The 17,049-nt window shown below is 43.8% G+C and overlaps 2 protein-coding genes across 2 annotated transcripts; both read left to right on the plus strand.

Annotated features, from left to right (window-relative positions):
* Nucleotides 1–229: 229 nt before the first annotated feature.
* Nucleotides 230–5,201, plus strand: LOC101001261 (spermatogenesis-associated protein 31D1-like; the record flags this gene model as incomplete). Its single annotated transcript, XM_031661388.1, is given in 7 exon segments — nt 230–275; nt 872–932; nt 1,230–2,844; nt 2,846–3,680; nt 3,683–4,091; nt 4,093–4,662; nt 4,664–5,201. Coding segments are annotated over 7 exon segments (4,023 nt in total), but the record flags the coding sequence as incomplete, so codon positions are not given.
* Nucleotides 5,202–11,478: 6,277 nt separating this feature from the next.
* LOC101003941 (spermatogenesis-associated protein 31D3-like) lies at nt 11,479–17,041 on the plus strand (the record flags this gene model as incomplete). The annotated part of the gene is made up of 4 exons (XM_031661387.1): nt 11,479–14,657; nt 15,417–15,462; nt 16,074–16,134; nt 16,422–17,041. Coding segments are annotated over exons 1-4 (913 nt in total), but the record flags the coding sequence as incomplete, so codon positions are not given.
* Between the last annotated feature and the right edge of the window lie 8 nt (nt 17,042–17,049).

Here is a 17,049-nt window from a genome sequence, read left to right on the forward strand (position 1 = left end):
TCTAACTCAGCACATCAAGTGTGGCTCTCACAGAAGAAATCCTCTTTCAGCTTTTCAGAGAAGGAAAAACAGGAAATATTTTATCACCTTCAAAAATTGACAACAGGATCATATTTCTATGAATTATAGTGTCATATAATTCTTGTATAATGAATAAATAAATGAATGAGCTTCATAGAGTGTGAGAGAAGTGTATCCCAGTCTGTCATTATCTTTCTTTTGTTCTCAGCATCAGGGCAGACCCAGGAGGAGAAGGAAAGGTGGAACATTAAAAGGTAATGCCAGCCTGCTCTATCTGAGCTTCAGGGTGACCCTTCCTGTCTCTTTCATGAGGAGTCAGTCCCATGATTTCTTAGAATGTCAGTTACTAGATAGTTTCAGAAAACGCCCTCAGAAGACAGGCTCATGGGAAAGCAATCAGACACGAGACACTACTCATAGTCCCTGCTCTGCCCATTCATGAGCATGATGGAGTTATGGACCTGAGTAATGGGTGTTGCCCAATTGGTGGCCAACTGCGATATTGAGGAAGGACTACTGGTTGGCTTGGAGACACAGTTTCTGTCTCACAACTTTGCAAAAGTACTTTAACTTACTTGATGCTCAGATTCCTCCTGGAGGTAACCACTGATGTCTGAGTTTCACATGGTGGTTTTGAGCATCACATGGGGTAATGTATATGAAAGGACTTTACTAATGATGCCAAATACAGATCAGAACTTGTGAATATTATCAATAACTATTTGCCTTTTCCTACTGATTCTTGGGGCTATCAGAGTTTAATATCCCAAGGGTCTTCCACAGGGTGACTTCTGTATGATCCCTGTGCCTCTACGTTCATTGCTTATAATATATTGTTCTGTTTTCCCAGACGGCAAAAGTTTCCAGAGGGAAGTAGAAGAGGAAAGGAAGCTGCTTTCTATTCTGAAAAGGTGATTAATCACTCCCCTTCTGTCCTGTTCCCACCCCCTCTTTTTTTTTTTTTTTTTTTTTAGCATGTTTTATTCATTTCAGGGATTCCTTGTAGGCTGCTGTAGTTTTGGGAGTGGGTAGCCATAGGAACGGGTATGTGAGTGAATGCTTGTGGAGAGGCTATAGTGAGGTCATATGACCTCATATATGGTAAGGTCATGGGAGGGGGGCAATGTGAAGTGGGCAGCAGGATTCGGGGAGCCCCACCCATGCCAGGCTAATAGATCCTCCTTTCCTTGTTCTGGTTCTGGCTGCAGCTTTGGACCTCCTGTTTCCTGCGGTCCCCTGGGCCAGCATCATGATACCACCCGCTTTCGTCGACTGTTATGCCCAGACCCCCTCTGTCAGGTGTGTAACAGAGCAACTGCTGATATCCAGCGACTGCTGTCTTGGGAGTCCCTGAAAGATGCTGCTCCTTCTGTGTCTCCTTTGACTTCTGCAGCTTCTGCAACTGAGTCATCGTTCACTCTGTCTTCCACCCCCTCAGCAACCCCTCCAGAAGACCTAATATTGTCCCCTCGGCCTAAGCCTTCTCCACTGCCCCAGTTAATTCTCTCACCTGACTTGATCACTTCCTTAGCTGACTTGTTTTCACCCTCATCACTGGGGGACCCTCTGCCACCATAGCCTGTTTCTCCCCTGGATTCCAAGTTCCCCGTAGACCATTCCTCACCCGAAGAGCTTCCCTTTCCCCTTCTCCCACAACATCACATTCAGAGAGCAGAGCCCAACCTCTATCCTGTGGCCAGTATGTCTCTGAACACCACCTTTTCACTTGACTCCACCATATGCCAAGATATTTCCCAGGCCATGAATCCCACTGATTCGCGTGCTCATCATCACAAACCACCAATCCCATCTGCTTTACCATCAGAAGACTGCACTGTGACTCCGTTGAAATCAAGACTCACCATCTTGAAGCCTTTTCCGGAGATGTTATCTCTAGGTGGCTCTGGTGGGACATCCACCTATGCCCCAACAATCAAAGGCATTGACCATTCATGCCCTGCATCTTCAGAATTCTCCTGGTGGCATCCTCATGCCAAGGACTCTTTTTCCTCCAATTTTGTGCCATCTGATTTCATGGAGGAGCTTCTTACCCTTCATTCTTCTGAGGCCTCTTTAGGGTGGCACTCTGTGGCCAACCTCATACAGCCTGTTAACATCTCCTTTGTCAGTCATGACATTCTGGCACTCTTGGAGAGACAAGTCAAAAAAAGGTGTGATTTCCTGATGTGGAAAGAAAATGAAAACAAAGCAGGATCTTTCCCAACACAACTTAGGCCAAACTACCAGCTAAAGTCTTCACGGAAAATGTTAGCCTCAATTGCTGATAAGCATGACTTGGCAGCCTCCCTTACTTTTTGGGCTAGTAAAGGCAAACTAGAGGGGCAGCACATCCATCAGCAGCCCCCATACTCTAAGTGCTTTGAGGACCATTTAGAACAAAAATATGTGCAGCTCTTCTGGGGTCTCCCATCTCTGCACAGCGAGTCTCTTCACCCTACTGTTCTTGGCCAACGTGGCCATTCCTCCATGTTTGTATTCTTCAATGGCATTACAAATACATCTATATCCCAGGAATCCTAAGTACTTCCCCCTCCCCAACCTCTGTCCTTGCCTAATACCCAAGCTCTACCCTTGCCTCAAACCCTGCCCCAAGGTCAGTCCCCACATCTCACTCAGGTCCAGTCCCACGATCAACATCAATCTCCACTCCCAGCCCTACTACCTAGTCCTCTATTCCTGATTAGGATCTGTGGAGTGTGTTTTCATAGACCCTAGAATGAGGCACGGTCTCTTACGCCATCTGAAATTAATCTTCTGGAGTGTAACATGTTGCAGAAAGTGCAGGAAAGTGTGTGGGGAGAGCCTAGGTCAGAAACAACTTGAAAATGCCCTGACAGTATATTTGAGCAAGAAATTTGAGGAAATCAATGAGGGTCGAATGCCTGGGACTATGCATAGTTCATGGCATTCAGTCAAGCAGACAATGTCTCTTGCTGAGGAATCCCACAGCCAAATAAAACATCGAAATATGGCAGCATCGGTGAGTGAGGACCACGGCGTTGATACTTCCCAGGAGATTTCTTTCCTTAGCTCCAACAAACAAAAGATGTTTGAAACTCATATTAAATCTTCCCATATGAAGATGCTGTGGGGCGTTCCCCACAAGGTCCTGGAATATATGGAAATCTTCAAATTGAAAGAGGACCTTTCCAATTCCTTTTCCCATTTCAATTTTCCCTCCTCAGCCACCTTCATTTCTCGGGGAGATACCAAAGATGGGGTATCTAAGTCTAATAGACAAAGCACTTTCCAAGGAGGAAAGTTGGGAACAACAAGCTCAGTCCCTGTCCTCGATAATCCTCATCATGTCACTTCACCTGTTGGCAAAGAAAAACCAGAGACTCTAGGAAGACAATTTACTGATGCTGACCATGACCTTATAGAGACAGATTCCAAAGATGGGGCCTCCATGCCCCTTAGAAAAGGCACTACAGATTTTCAAGGAGAAAAGTTAGAAACAACAAGCTCATTCTCCACCCTGGGTCATCCTCAACTGGTCTCCTCACCTATTGATGAAGAAAAGCAGGAGACCCTGAAAAGAGAAATCGCTGATACTGACAATGATCTTACAGAAAGTGTCCCAACAACTGAGGATGGCGGACAGACTTTTCTGCCCCCCGCACACAGCATCATAGACGAAGTCAGAAACAGACTATACCGGCCAGTAGGTGCAGCACAGAGCTGCCCATAATGCAAGCTGGAGCTGGCCGTGAGTCAAGGGATAAGAGAGAGAGTGCCTGTAATGTTAACAGGCTTCAGGGCAGTAGAAAGACCTTTCCTGTCACCAATGGGTCGAAGGAGATGTTCAAGGAAGAGGAGAGCTGTGCTCTTCAATCACAAAATAGGAACAACTTGACATCCAGCAAGTCAGGAAGCTGCTTAGAGACAAATGTAAAAACAAGCACATCTCATGAAACTGAAATTTTCCCACCAAGAGTATCAGTTCCCCAAGATCCTAAATCATCATATCTTAAAAATCAGATGCTGAGTCAGCTAAAGTTGGTCCAGAGAAAGATAGCCAATCCTCAGAGCCATTTCACTGACATGTCTCGGTCTTAGATAACTTGAGTTCCAGGACTTACTGACTCATCCCCAGGGCATTTCAAGTTGGGACATAGAAACTTCCCAGGTGCCGCATGTCCACTTGGAGGACAGAGGGATCTGTGCGGCACAGCAGCAGGAGCCCAGGGTCCCTACCCATGTCTCACAGAAATGCCAAGTTTAGAATTTTTCACCAGTTACAAAGAGAGTGAGCCCTCTAAGACCCAAGGGAGGAGAGGTTGGTGGAGGGGATGCAGGGTTCGGGACATCCCAACTTTCCCAACTCAGGAGAAAGAGCCACGCTATTGATAACAAGACATCAAGGGAGTTGCTTGGGAGCAAATCTTCCCTAACCTTGAAAACACAGCCTCCTCCTGAAAACCTTTTCAGAAAGTGGATGAAGACCTTTTTGCAGCAGTTTAATAAACCCAGCATAACATATGAAGAACAAGAAAGTTCCCAGGCAAAGGATAGCTCCCTGTCATCATCTGTGCAGAATAGAGGTCGAGTTACAAGCAGAGCTGCTTTTACTGGGACTACTGAAGCTCAGAAAATTAGGAAAGACACTGGGGAGTTCCTAGAAGCTGTGGCATAGGCATGGGATAGATGTCACCTGTCCCCAAGAGCCCCTTGCCTCCCCAGTACAACTTGGGAAAGCTAAGCACGGGCCAGATGTGGAGGGCAGAGCAGAGCCTGTCCAGGGCTATCCCCACAACTGCACAGCTCCCTCCCGCAAAGTGACATGTGCCAAATCTTGCAGCCAACAAGCTATCTTTGTTGGCCAGAATTATCCTATAATGATTAAACAGATCATAGACAAGTACAGACAGCCCGAGAAAGTTGAGGCATTTAAGGGGAAGATATTGTGTCAAAGCCATCCCCCATCCATGCCCCACAGGAAGCCTATGCCACATTCAAACCCCACTTGTTGGTGTCATGTCACCCTGGTGTGTCCAGCTGTCCCAACCAGTGCTAAAAGCACTGTGTTCAGTGATGTGCCTTTACCAACTGGACAGAAAACGCTTCCGAAGCATTTCCAGGGAGGAAAATTCTCCCCCACAAAATAATTCACTCCTTGTTGAGAACCTTGACTCTCCCTAATAAATGTTCTAATGAGATTGGTGTCTTTTCTGTGTATTGTGTTGGGAGGTATAGGTTTTGGGCAACCGAAGCTTGTGGTTAGGGAAAGGTAGGAGTTAGTTCAGCTCTTACTGACTCCCTCATTTTACTTTTAAAAGGTGACCAATCCTCTGGAGCTCTTGTGGAGGAATGAGTATCACGTGCCTCCAAAGGTCCATTTTCTCCCTGATGAAGTCTGAGGAGATGAGCTCTTTTCTACCTCTTTGCTTGAGATTTACTGATACCGTATGGCAGCCTGCACCTTCCTCCCCATTCACTGCTTCATGTCCTTTAGAGCAGTAGGAAGGCAGGCCTTGCATATCTGAAAAGAGGGTCAAAGACAGGTATGTTTTTCAGAAATAGGGGTTTAATCACTGTTTAAAAAACGTTGTCACTGACCACAGCATTATGTAAGTTGGTGGTAGTGTTTGGGGTATTGCTGGTTGGGGTAGGGTGTCAGGAACACTGTGGATGCTGCTTAAGAGTTTGAAAAGCAGGACATCCTCATGATTTAGGGAAGCACATTTTGACCTCAATGTTGAGGTCTTTCTACTAATAAGTCACTTGGGGAAGTAGTTCCCTTCCCTGTGTATTTCTCCATGCTGCCTGGGTTGATGAAATTTTCACAGAGCAAAAAGGTCACCTAGCTATCTGTGGTAGGAATGTTGACCAGGCAACCACCTACCTCCTAGGGTGAAATATAGCTGAGAGTAAGGAAAAGATGTCTTATAATGAATGAGAAAGTAAGAAAAAAGTGAAGCTAGGAAAGGATGGTCATGCTAGTGGAAAAAGGTTTATGTCCCATCATGCCCATATCAGGACCCTTTGTCAATCTGGATCTAGGCACCACCCCCTTGAGGTTTACCAGGGCACTGCTAAGCTGACAGATGCCATTTTGGCAGAAGTGTCCATGGGGCTGTTGTTTCAGGACTAAAACAGTATCTGCAGGGCTGTTGTTAACACGGCATCCCTCTCTTTAGAGAAGGTGATCTTTGTGCCTTCTTTCTAGCCATGTTGATGGCAACATGCAAGATCTTCCCTTAGTGTATATGGTGCACCTATCAGGATGGACGTGTCACTTATGATCTTCATGGGCTTAGTGGAATATAACAGATATTGTCTAGAACACCTGCAGCTCATGATCCAGAGGCGAGTCCTTGACTACGCATGAGGGTTAGAGATATTTGGAGGCTCATTATGAATCTTTACAGAATGCTCCTTATGGCTAAGAGTGTGCACATATACACCCTTAAAATATTAGAGGTCTGAAGAGAAGGCTACTCCATTTATATAGACTGGGACTAATAAATGAGGTGAGCTTTCTAGAGGTCACTTCAGGTAGGTTTTCCAGAAAAATTTGTGAATGCTTGGTGTCAAAACAAAAGCAAAACAAAACAAATCAAAATAGATGTCCACTACAGCTCGCTCAGTCAACCATCCTTCTGTTTACCTGTCCATGCTTATGCTACTGACCCTGCGGTGTCTGAAGCTTGGGATTGCAGAAATAATTCAGATTTCTTGAAGGCTTTAAGAAGCACAAAATTGGGATGAAGCTCAGGGTGAAGAACTTGTGGAGGTGAAGAATCAGTGACCCGTGGATGCTGAGGGGATTCTCCATGTTCTTCTCTGTAAGCTTGTCCGCTAAATCCCGTAAGGCTGGCAGCCATGCTAACTGTTTTAAAATGGCTGGCAGTCTTAGCATGGTTTGGATTTGGTTCTAAAAACAGTGCCGAGAGTCTTGAACAGAAAGGACAGAGCTGGGAGTCTGCCCTCACTCACCATGTCGATGAAGGTTGTACCTTGGTATCAGCATTGGCGAGCCCCAGTTTAGTGGGCTACATATTTGGGGTATATGACCTGAGATTCACTATCGTGTCAGGAAAAAAATTTAGAACACAGACACACATGGGGAGTTTAGGAGCAGAGGTTTAATAGGCAGAAGATAAGACAAAGAGAAACAGTTCTCTCTATAGACCAAGAAGAGTCTCCAAGTGGAAAAGACTGGCTGGCAGCGAATGCACCAAATTTTATAGTCAGGTTTGAGGAGGCAGTGTCTGATTTCCACAGGGCTCACAGATTGGTTCAATCAGGTATGATGTTTACATAGTGTACGAGCAAGGCTGATTGACCCAACCTAATCTTATTACGCAAATGGGCTTTCCAGTTGATCGGTGCCATCTTGTCTGCTCCTTACTGTACATGTGGCTGACAGAGAAAAGAAGATGGAGCCACCATCTTGAACATGTCTAGTCCGCTAGTTCCTGCCAGCATTCATCCGTGCAAGCTCCAAGCTTGCTTGTCTATGTCTGTAGCTTGAATTTATAGGCTGCTCTTTGTTAGAAAATGATTTGGGGCTGCTTCTCTTTAAAAAGAAAAGATTTACTGAGGACTCCCATACCCTTATTGTTTGCCTAGGTAATTTCTTCTTAACTCCTGTATCAGCAACATTATAGCCCCAAAGTGAAAACAATTCAGATGTTCACCAACTAAATCAATGGATAAACAAAATGTGATATATCCATACAATGGGGTGTCATTTGTCCATAGAAAGAAAAATGAAGTATTAATACATGCTACAACATGAATGGACCTTGAAAACATCACGGTAAGAAGCCAGACACAAAAATCCACATATTGTATGATTCCATTTAGATGAAATGTCTAGAAATGAAAAATAGATAGAGACAGAGAGTAGATTACTGGTAACATAGGGAGGAATGCAAATATTGAAGGGTGAAGGCTAAGTGAAGCAGTTTATTTCTGGGGTGATGAAAATGTTCTAAAATTGATTGTGGTGATGCATGCACAACACTGTGAATATGCTCAAAGCTGTTGCGTGGTATACTTTCGGTGAGTGAATTATATAGTAAACAAATTATGTTTCCATAAAAACTTTTTTAAAAAGAAAGTTTGTATAGCAGCTTTATTCATAATTGTCCAAATTAGAAGCAACAGAAATGTCTTTCAGTAGGTAAACTTTTTTTGTATATCCAAAAATGGAACATCATATGCCATTGAAAAGAAATAAACTGGCAAAACACAAAAAAGGAGGAAACCTAAATGTGTATTATTAAGTGAAAGAACACAATCTGAAAAGGCTGTATGATTCTAAGTGTATGACATTCGAAAATGGGCAAAACTATGAAGGCAGTAAAAACGGCAATGGTTGTCAGGGGCTAGTGAGGAGGGAGGGATGAAAAAAGAGCACAGAGGATTTTTAGGGCAGTGAACTATTCTATATGATAGTACAATGGTGGATATGTGTCATTATACATTTGTCAAAACCCACAGAATGTGCAACATCAAGAGTGACTGTTAGGCCGGGCGCGGTGGCTCAAGCCTGTAATCCCAGCACTTTGGGAGGCCGAGACGGGCGGATCACGAGGTCGGGAGATCGAGACCATCCTGGTTAACACGGTGAAACCCCGTCTCTACTAAAAAATACAAAAAACTAGCCGGGCGAAGTGGCGGGTGCCTGTAGTCCCAGCTACTCGGGAGGCTGAGGCAGGAGAATGGCGTGAACCCGAGAGGAGGAGCTTGCAGTGAGCTGAGATCCGGCCACTGCACTCCAGCCTGGGTGACAGAGCAAGACTCCGTCTCAAAAAAAAAAAAAGAGTGACTGTTAATGTAAACTATGGACTTTGGGTAATAGTGATGTGTAATTGTACGTTCATCAATTGTAACAAATGTACCACTCTAGTATGGGATGTTGACAGTTGGGGAGGCTGTGCCTGTGTGGGGATAGACGGTATGTGGGAAGTTTCCCACTTACTTTTCCTGTTGACATAAAACCTCTATAAAAAATAAAAGTCAATTAAAAAGAAGAGGAGGAGGAGGAGGAGGAGGAGGAGGAGGAGGTTGTTAATATCTCACAAGGCCCAACATCAGAGAGTTGACATCAACTCTCTGAAGTATTCCCTGAACTCTGCTTTCCCTTCCTCCTGGCAGAAGAATTTTACTTCTTTATCTATCTTCCCATTGTGTATTATCTTTGATTGTTTTACAGCTTTTTGTAGCATATTTTATTATATTTGTTTGCAGGTCTCACTTCCTGGACTATGACCTGTCCAAGGGCAGAGGCAATGTCTTCTTTTACTGATATTTTCACAGTAGTAGGAATACTATATAGTAAAGTTCAATAAATATTTGTTGTGTGAATGTATGAAGAACATCTTATAACTACTGTTGTATTATTTTTATTTTTTTTTAGACAGAGTCTCACTCTGTTGCCCAGGCTGGAGTATAGTGGTGTTATCTCATCTCACTATAACCTCCCCTTCTGGATTCAATCTATTCTCCTGCCCCAGCCTCCCAAGTACCTGGGATTATAGGTGTCTGCCACCATGCCTGGTTAAATTTTTGTATCTTTAATAGAGACTGGGTTTCACCATGTTGGCCAAGCTGGTCTTGAACTCCTGACTTCAGGTGATCCACTTGCCTTGGTCTCCCAAGGAACTGGGATAAAACTACTGTTTTAAAATATAATTATAGAGGATTTTGCCTCAGAACATGTTCTGCTTCAGGCTTTTGGGGATCCCGAGAACAGCTGCCTCCAAGTGACTTATCCCAGGGACAGTGGTCAGGATGTGAGGGTGTGAGCATTGAGGAAACTTCCTAGGAAACTGGGAACATATGAAAGTCCTAAATGAATAGTTTATCTATACTGACCATGCTCAGGTGGTATCATATTACTCTAAGAGCTTTTGGAAAAGACGCCTCCTTGGAGATAATAAAACCAAGTGCAGTGTGAAATCCAAGAGCAGACTTCGGGGTGGTGATGTAGGTAAATTGGGAAGATGTCATGGGGTCAATGGTGAGACAGTCTCATCCTATCAGAAGCCACCTCTGCCACCTCCCAAAGGCTGCCTAAAATGCTTTGGTAAGTTTATTATAGGGCATGGAGGTAAATATATGTAGAATGGGTGAAATGTTTTCCTGGGAGGGATGACATTTTAAACTATTATTTTATACATTACTGGGAGTCATATGTAATATAGTTCTTGAAAAGAGATTTTAAGAGGGGGTTAGGAAAAAAAACTATGAAGACGTTGATGCTAAGAGTGGAAAGGAAAAGTTATCTAATGTGATAGAGTACCAAAAATAGCTTTTCGTTACTTCCTAAATTTGTCAGTATTTAACGGACAAAGTCAATATTCTTTTTTTTTTGAGATGGAGTCTTGCTCTGTCACCCAGGCTGGAGTGCAGTGGAGAGATCTCGGCTCACTGCAAGCTCCGCCTCCAGTGTTCACGCCATTGTCCTGCCTCAGCCTCCTGAGTAGCTAGGACTACAGGTGCCCGCCACCACGCCCGGCTAATTTTTTTGTATTTTTAATAGAGACGGGGTTTCACCGCGGTCTTGATCTCTTGACTTCGTGATCCACCTGCCCTGGCCTCCCAAAGTGTTGGGATTACAGGCGTGAGCCACTGCGCCCAGCTCAAAGTGAATATTCTTAACCATACAGCTACTTTAATTTTAATATTAGGGCATACTTTTTACTTTAAGAAATTACATATTAATATTATGTAAAGTAGAAGCATTATGAATGTAGAGAATTTATTCATTAGGGTTCTGAAATTTAATGCTGTCTGATTTAGAGAAGTCACTTACCCTCTCTGGGCTTCGGTTTCATTCACTGATAAAATAGGCACTTGAGGTGAAGGGTAGAGCCCGTGGCTTACAGATGCTTGTGTCTCTTAGTTTCCAGCAGTAAATATTTATTAGATGAAAACTTGGCTGAGGCTGCATATCAAAGAGAGGAGGAAGGGGCATCTCTTGGCAGATTTTATCCTCAAGGCAGGTTACCTGCTCCTGCATAAATGAAAGGAGACCTGGCCTGAGTTGAAGGCTGTCTTAACCTTTCCAAAGAGATCAGTAACACTGGTGGCCCATGGGTAACAGTGGTGGCCCATGGTTATCTAATAAGGAGCTTTACAGTATTAAAAGAAACTTCAGAGAAATTAAGTTTAAAGGAGTTTAACTGAGCATGAAAGATTTGTGAATTGGTTAGCCCCCAGAATCACAGCAGATTCACAGAGACTCCACGGGTGCCTCATGGTTAGAACCAATTTATGGACCAAAAAGGCAAAATGACGTACATGAATCAGAAGTGCAGTACAGAAAGAGTGAGATTGATTACAACTTGGCCTTTGCCTTATTTGAACACAGTTTGAACATTCAGCAGTCTATGAGTGGTTGAAGTAGGGCCGCTGGGATTGGCCAACACTCAGCTATTGTTACAGGTCCATACTATTGAGTTAGGTTTTCAATTTGTCTAACTATTAGGCTAGGTTACAGTTCATCTGCAAGGACTCAAATATACAAGTATGGAGTCCTTCTCAGGCCATATTTGTTTGCTTTAACAATAGTTTAAGAAAGACATGAGAAGTTAAGAGCAGTTCAGAGGACAGCTGTCATGATAAAGAGTTTAGAAAAGAATGTGTAGGAAGACAGGTCAGGGGTGGGGGATATTCGGATCATTTAAACCTGACAAGAGTCATCTGAATAAAGTATGACAAGCAGTTGGTATTTGGACATTTGCAGAAGTGATTATATAGAATATAGAGCAGATGTTCTCAAGTTTTTTTGGATGCCAAGGCACTCAGGAAAAGATCACATTTACATGGCCCACAGTGTAATCAGGTGAGGTTGCCTAAGACTCCATTCTGCTCTAAGGCTTTGACACGCCTGGGTCCCACTCTGCTACCAAAGGCTGATGGCATCAGTAGTATCATCCAAAAGACCACCAAGATGGCTAAATGGTAGAAAGGAGAGCCTCATTGCTCTCATCAGTTTGCAAGCCAGGAAGGGAAATCATCCAGTGTGGACTGAAGGTGCTCTCTGTTGGAATAGGGGAAGGACAGGTTGGGTTTTATATTCATATTCATACATATTCAACAAGTTTGGGGGAAAAGCTATACATATTTATGCAGGTGCCGAGCACACCATAATGAATAAACGTATGTAACATACATCCCATGTTCACTTTGGAGTGGGGGTTTAGCACTAAAATGAGGTAGAATTTGGCCCTTTACATCATAAGATGAACTTCAGGACACAGGCGGTTTGTGTGCCACCTCTATAAGCTGGCAGAAACTGGAAATCTGTAATATTAGTAACTTATCAGAAAAGAACGTTTGTAAGGCCGGTCCTCTGTCCAATCAGAGCTGATAACTGGTTTGGTTAGAGGGAGTTTAGTTATAGAAAGTTAGAAAATTTGCCATGCCATCCAGGCCCTGAACCCTCCACCACAGGTAACTTTGTTTCCTTAACCTTAGGGTCTGTCTTAGTTGATAAAGGGGCATCTGTTTCGGTCTCTTAGATCACAATAGTTTAGAGCACTGTAACCTATCCCTGCTTTAAGGAGTTGCATACTTGTTACCAAATTAATGTAGAGAGTTGCGTCTGGTTGTGTTTGAGGTAGAGTTAGAAAATATGGTGTCAAAACGACAAGTAAGAGATTGAAATAAAAGGAGGAACTAGTTGATTCTGTATTTGAAGGTACTGATTGATTTGTCACAGGATTGGTGTGTGGGTGTGTTTGTTAAGAAAATAACTTTTATCTAAGGACTGTGAGTCCTCTTAAATTATCAGGCCTAGAGAGACATTAAAATGAGACAGAAATCACAGCCGTATCTCCTCCTTGAGCTATGCATTCATCTCTTGAAACTGCTTGCTATTGCCACATGGAGCTATATAGTAACCCAGTAATGCCACACCCGACACTACAAACCACCCCCTATAGCTTAACAATGTGTAGGCAATCACTAATCAATGTTGCTTCTGTAAACCAATGAGAATTCCTGATTACAACTTTGTATCAATCCACTCCTTGTTCCCTTTTTCAACTTTAAAAACCCACTTGTAACTGCTGCTAATTGGAGTGTATATTTAGGCTGACTTGCATCTGTGTTCCCAGGTTGCAATCCTCAAGCTTGACCCAAATGAACTCCCTACTTATAATAATTTTCCGTCAACTTCTTCCTTTGAGGTCGATGTGTATGTGTGTTTGTGTACAGAATATGTTCCAAAAGTGCTTGAACAGTTTAAACTTCACTAACTTCAGAAAAATAAGTTCTATAAATTTACCCCTAAGGTCCCTCGAAGTTTCAATGATATACACTTATTGTACACTTATTTTCATTTTGTAGATGTTAAATAATGCATTATTAGTGAAACCATGCCCCAGAGAGTTGAAGAAACCAATGACTAATGAAATTAATCAGTTTACAGGATAGCAGATCAAACAACAACAACAATAGTAACTTGCTAAAATGCCAAAACTCTCCCTGCTTCTGAGATTTAAAAACTGGCTAAAATGGATTAAAACTATTAAGGCCAACTGGAGTTTACACAGAACAAGCTGGCCAACGTCACAGCCCCAATTTCTGCCACGTTTCAACCAACTCCCCACGAATGTGCACACGTGATACATGAGGCAGTGTTAAACAAAACTGTGCATGCCGAGGACTTTCAGACCTCCCCTTTCCTTCCACCAACCAACTATTAAGTCCAGAGGCCATTCTCTAAACCTTTTCTAATAAAATGACTGCATGAAATGCACACGGGACAGGTCTGAGCTGGACTCCTGTCTCCTTGTTGGTTTATTTACAATAAAAATCTTCTTTTCTGAAAAACCCAAATTGGGCAGTGAGCTTCTTTTCCTTGAGAACATTAGTTTTAATCATTTGATTCAGTCTCTCTGATTGGAAATAGTAAAGGTTGACTTCAAAACAAAGAATGTAATGTTCGACATTCACAAAACAAAGTAAGTAGAAAGGAAATTTAAATTTTATATCTGCATTTATGTAAGGCAAAAACATTCTGCAGATAAGACGGATTTGAGGACATATGTGATCCTGAGAGTGGCAAAGCCTGGGTACAACAAATATTCCAGACAGTATTTCAGGCTTTCAAGGGAGTGTACTTGGTGGGGTCCAAGTTGAGGGCTCCAAACAGTAAAGCGGGACTTGGGTAATGCCTGGTTTACTGCTGGAACAAACTGAAAATTCCACTAAGATAAATACATGACATGAAAAAGGATGGACTTGGGAAATGGAGTGGCAGGATAGGGCAAAGGGACCCAGAGAGCCCAGGAGAGTCAGCTGTGCTGGTGGGGTTGGGGCTGTGGACACACCCCCCTTTTGTTGCTCCCTCCACCCTCAGAAACCCTCTGTGACTCTTTCATGCTCTGTGATGCAGGCCTGGGTTTATAGTTAAGCCTGGGCATCCTCAGTGCTCAGTTGCTTCAGGCAGCCGAGCTATTCAGACCATGGAGAATATCCTCTGTTTTCTGAACAGCTATATTGAGACAGGGCTGATCCCTGACTCACATTACTTGGATATTGACCCCACCTTCATTTGTTTGAGTGGGTTGGGGTTGTTTATACTGTACTTGTTCTATGTGGTATTGATCCTGCATTCGTCACCCAGTGAAAAAAATAATGACATCCAAAAGGTAAGGGCCTGTGGGTGAACACCCAAGAGAGATGCCCTGTTGTTGTTTCTCAAACCTATTCCCACATTTCTAAATAAGTCTGGTTGGTTCAGAGACATGTCTTACATGGGAAGTCTGAAGAGAGGATAGAGCTTCACTCTTCTGTGGAAGAGGTTGGGCAGACTTATTGGTTCAGGTGGACTAAGGTTTCCATCTGTAGCTCATAGACTACCTATCTGGCTGTGGTGGAGAGTTCCAGGATAAAATCCTAAACACAGTAATTATGTGGTTCCAGATGGGATTATTTAGAGAGTATGCGCTCTCTGAAGGAGAATAGTCTCTGTTGAAATTTGATCATGAGTCACATTCCCATGTCACTTGTCATTCAACAAAGCCTTCCTTCATGTTGGGCTGACCAGGGGAGTAATGCTGAGAGTCTCTGAGCAGAGGCTGGAGCCAGAGGTCTGTCTCTGGGACACTTGTCCTGTGAGGGAGCACAGATGTGACTGTTGGACTCTGAGTCTGTGCCCTGGATGAGGACTTCTAACTCAGCACATCAAGTGTGGCTCTCACAGAAGAAATCCTCTTTGAGGATTTTTTGGAGAAGGGAAAATGGGAAATATTTTATCTCCGTTAAAAATTGACAACAGGAACGTATTTCTGTAATTAAAGAGTCATATGATTCTTGTATAATGAATGAATGAATGAATGAATGAATGAACTTCATAGAGTGTGAGAGAAGTGAGTCCCAGTCTGTCATTATCTTTCTTTTGTCCTCAGCATCAGGGCAGAGCCAGGAGGAGAAGGAAAGGTGGGACATTTAAAGGTAATGTCAGCCTGCTCTATCTGAGCTTCAAGGGTGACCCTTTCTGTGTCTTTCATGAGGACTCAGTCCAATGAATTCCTAGAATGTCAAGTTACTAGATACAGTCTTAGAAAACAGAGCCCTCAGAAGACAGGCTGATGGGAAAGCAATCAGACCTGAGACAATGCTCACAGGCCCTGCTCTGCCCATTCATGGGCATGACGGAGTGATGGACCTGAGTAATGGGTGTTGCACAATTTGTGGCCAACTGAGATACCGAGGAAGGACTACTGGTTGGCTTGGAGTCAGAGCTTCTGTCTCACAAGTTTGCATAAGTACTTTGACTTCCTCGATGCTCGGATTCCTCTTGGAGGTAACCACTGATGTCTGTGTTTCACATGGTTGTTTTGAGTATCATATGGTGTAATGTATGTGAAAGAAGTTTACTAATGATTCCACACACACATGTGAACTTGTGAATATTATCAATGACTATATTATCAGGGACTATTTTCTACTGATTCTTGGGGCTATCAGAGTTTAATATCCCAAGGGTCTTCCACAGAGTGACTTCTGTATGATCCCTGTGCCTCTACGTTCATTGCATATAACATACTCTTCTGGTTTCCCAGACCGGAAATGTTTCCAGAGAGAAGTGGAAGAGGAAAGGAAGCTGCTTTCTATTCTGAAAAGGTGATTAATCTTTCCCCTTGGGTTCTGTTCCCACCCCCTCCTTTTTCTTTAGTATGTTCTGTTCATTTCAGGGATTCCTTGTAGCCTGCTGTAGTTTTGGGAGTGGGTAGCCATAGGAACGGGTATGTGAATGAATGCTTTGGGGAGAGGCTATAGTGAGGTCATATGACCTCATATATGGTGAGTTCATGGGTGGGGGGCAATGTGATGTGGGCAGCAGGCTTCAGGGGGCCCCCCCCTTGCCAGGCTAACAGACCCTCCTTTCCTTGTTCTGGTCCTGGCTGCAGCTTTGGACCTCCTGTTTCCTGCAGTCCCCTGGGCCAGCGTCATGATACCACCCGCTTTCATCGACTGTTATGCCCAGACCCTGTCTGTCAGGTGTGTAACAGAGCAACTGCTGATATCCAGCGACTGCTGTCTCAGGAGTCCCTGAAAGATGCCGCTCCCTCTGTGTCCCCTTTGGATTCTGCAGGTTCTGCGACTGAGTCATCGTTCACTTTGTCGTCTGCCCCCTCAGCAACCCCTACAGAAGACCTAATATTGTCTCCTCGGCCCAAGCTCTCTCCACCCCAGTTAATTCTCTCACCTGACTTGATCACCTCCTTAGCTGACTTGTTTTCACCTTCATCACTGAGGGACCATCTGCCACCACAGCCTGTTTCTCCCCTGGATTCCATGTTCCCCATAGACCATTCCTCACCCCTACAGCTTCCCTTTCCCCTTCTCCCACCACATCACATTCAGAGAGTGGAGCCCAGTCTCCAACCTGAGGCCAGTTTCTGTCTGAACACCATCTTTTCACTTGACTCCACCCAATGCCAAGATATTTCCCAGGCCATGAATCCCACTGATTCATGTGCTCATCATAACAAACCACCAATCTCAGCTGCTTTACCACTGGAAGACTGCTCTGTG

The sequence above is a fragment of the Papio anubis genome, unplaced genomic scaffold (genome assembly GCF_008728515.1).
Source record: "Papio anubis isolate 15944 unplaced genomic scaffold, Panubis1.0 scaffold1425, whole genome shotgun sequence".
In the NCBI taxonomy this organism is placed as follows: Eukaryota; Metazoa; Chordata; class Mammalia; order Primates; family Cercopithecidae; genus Papio; species Papio anubis.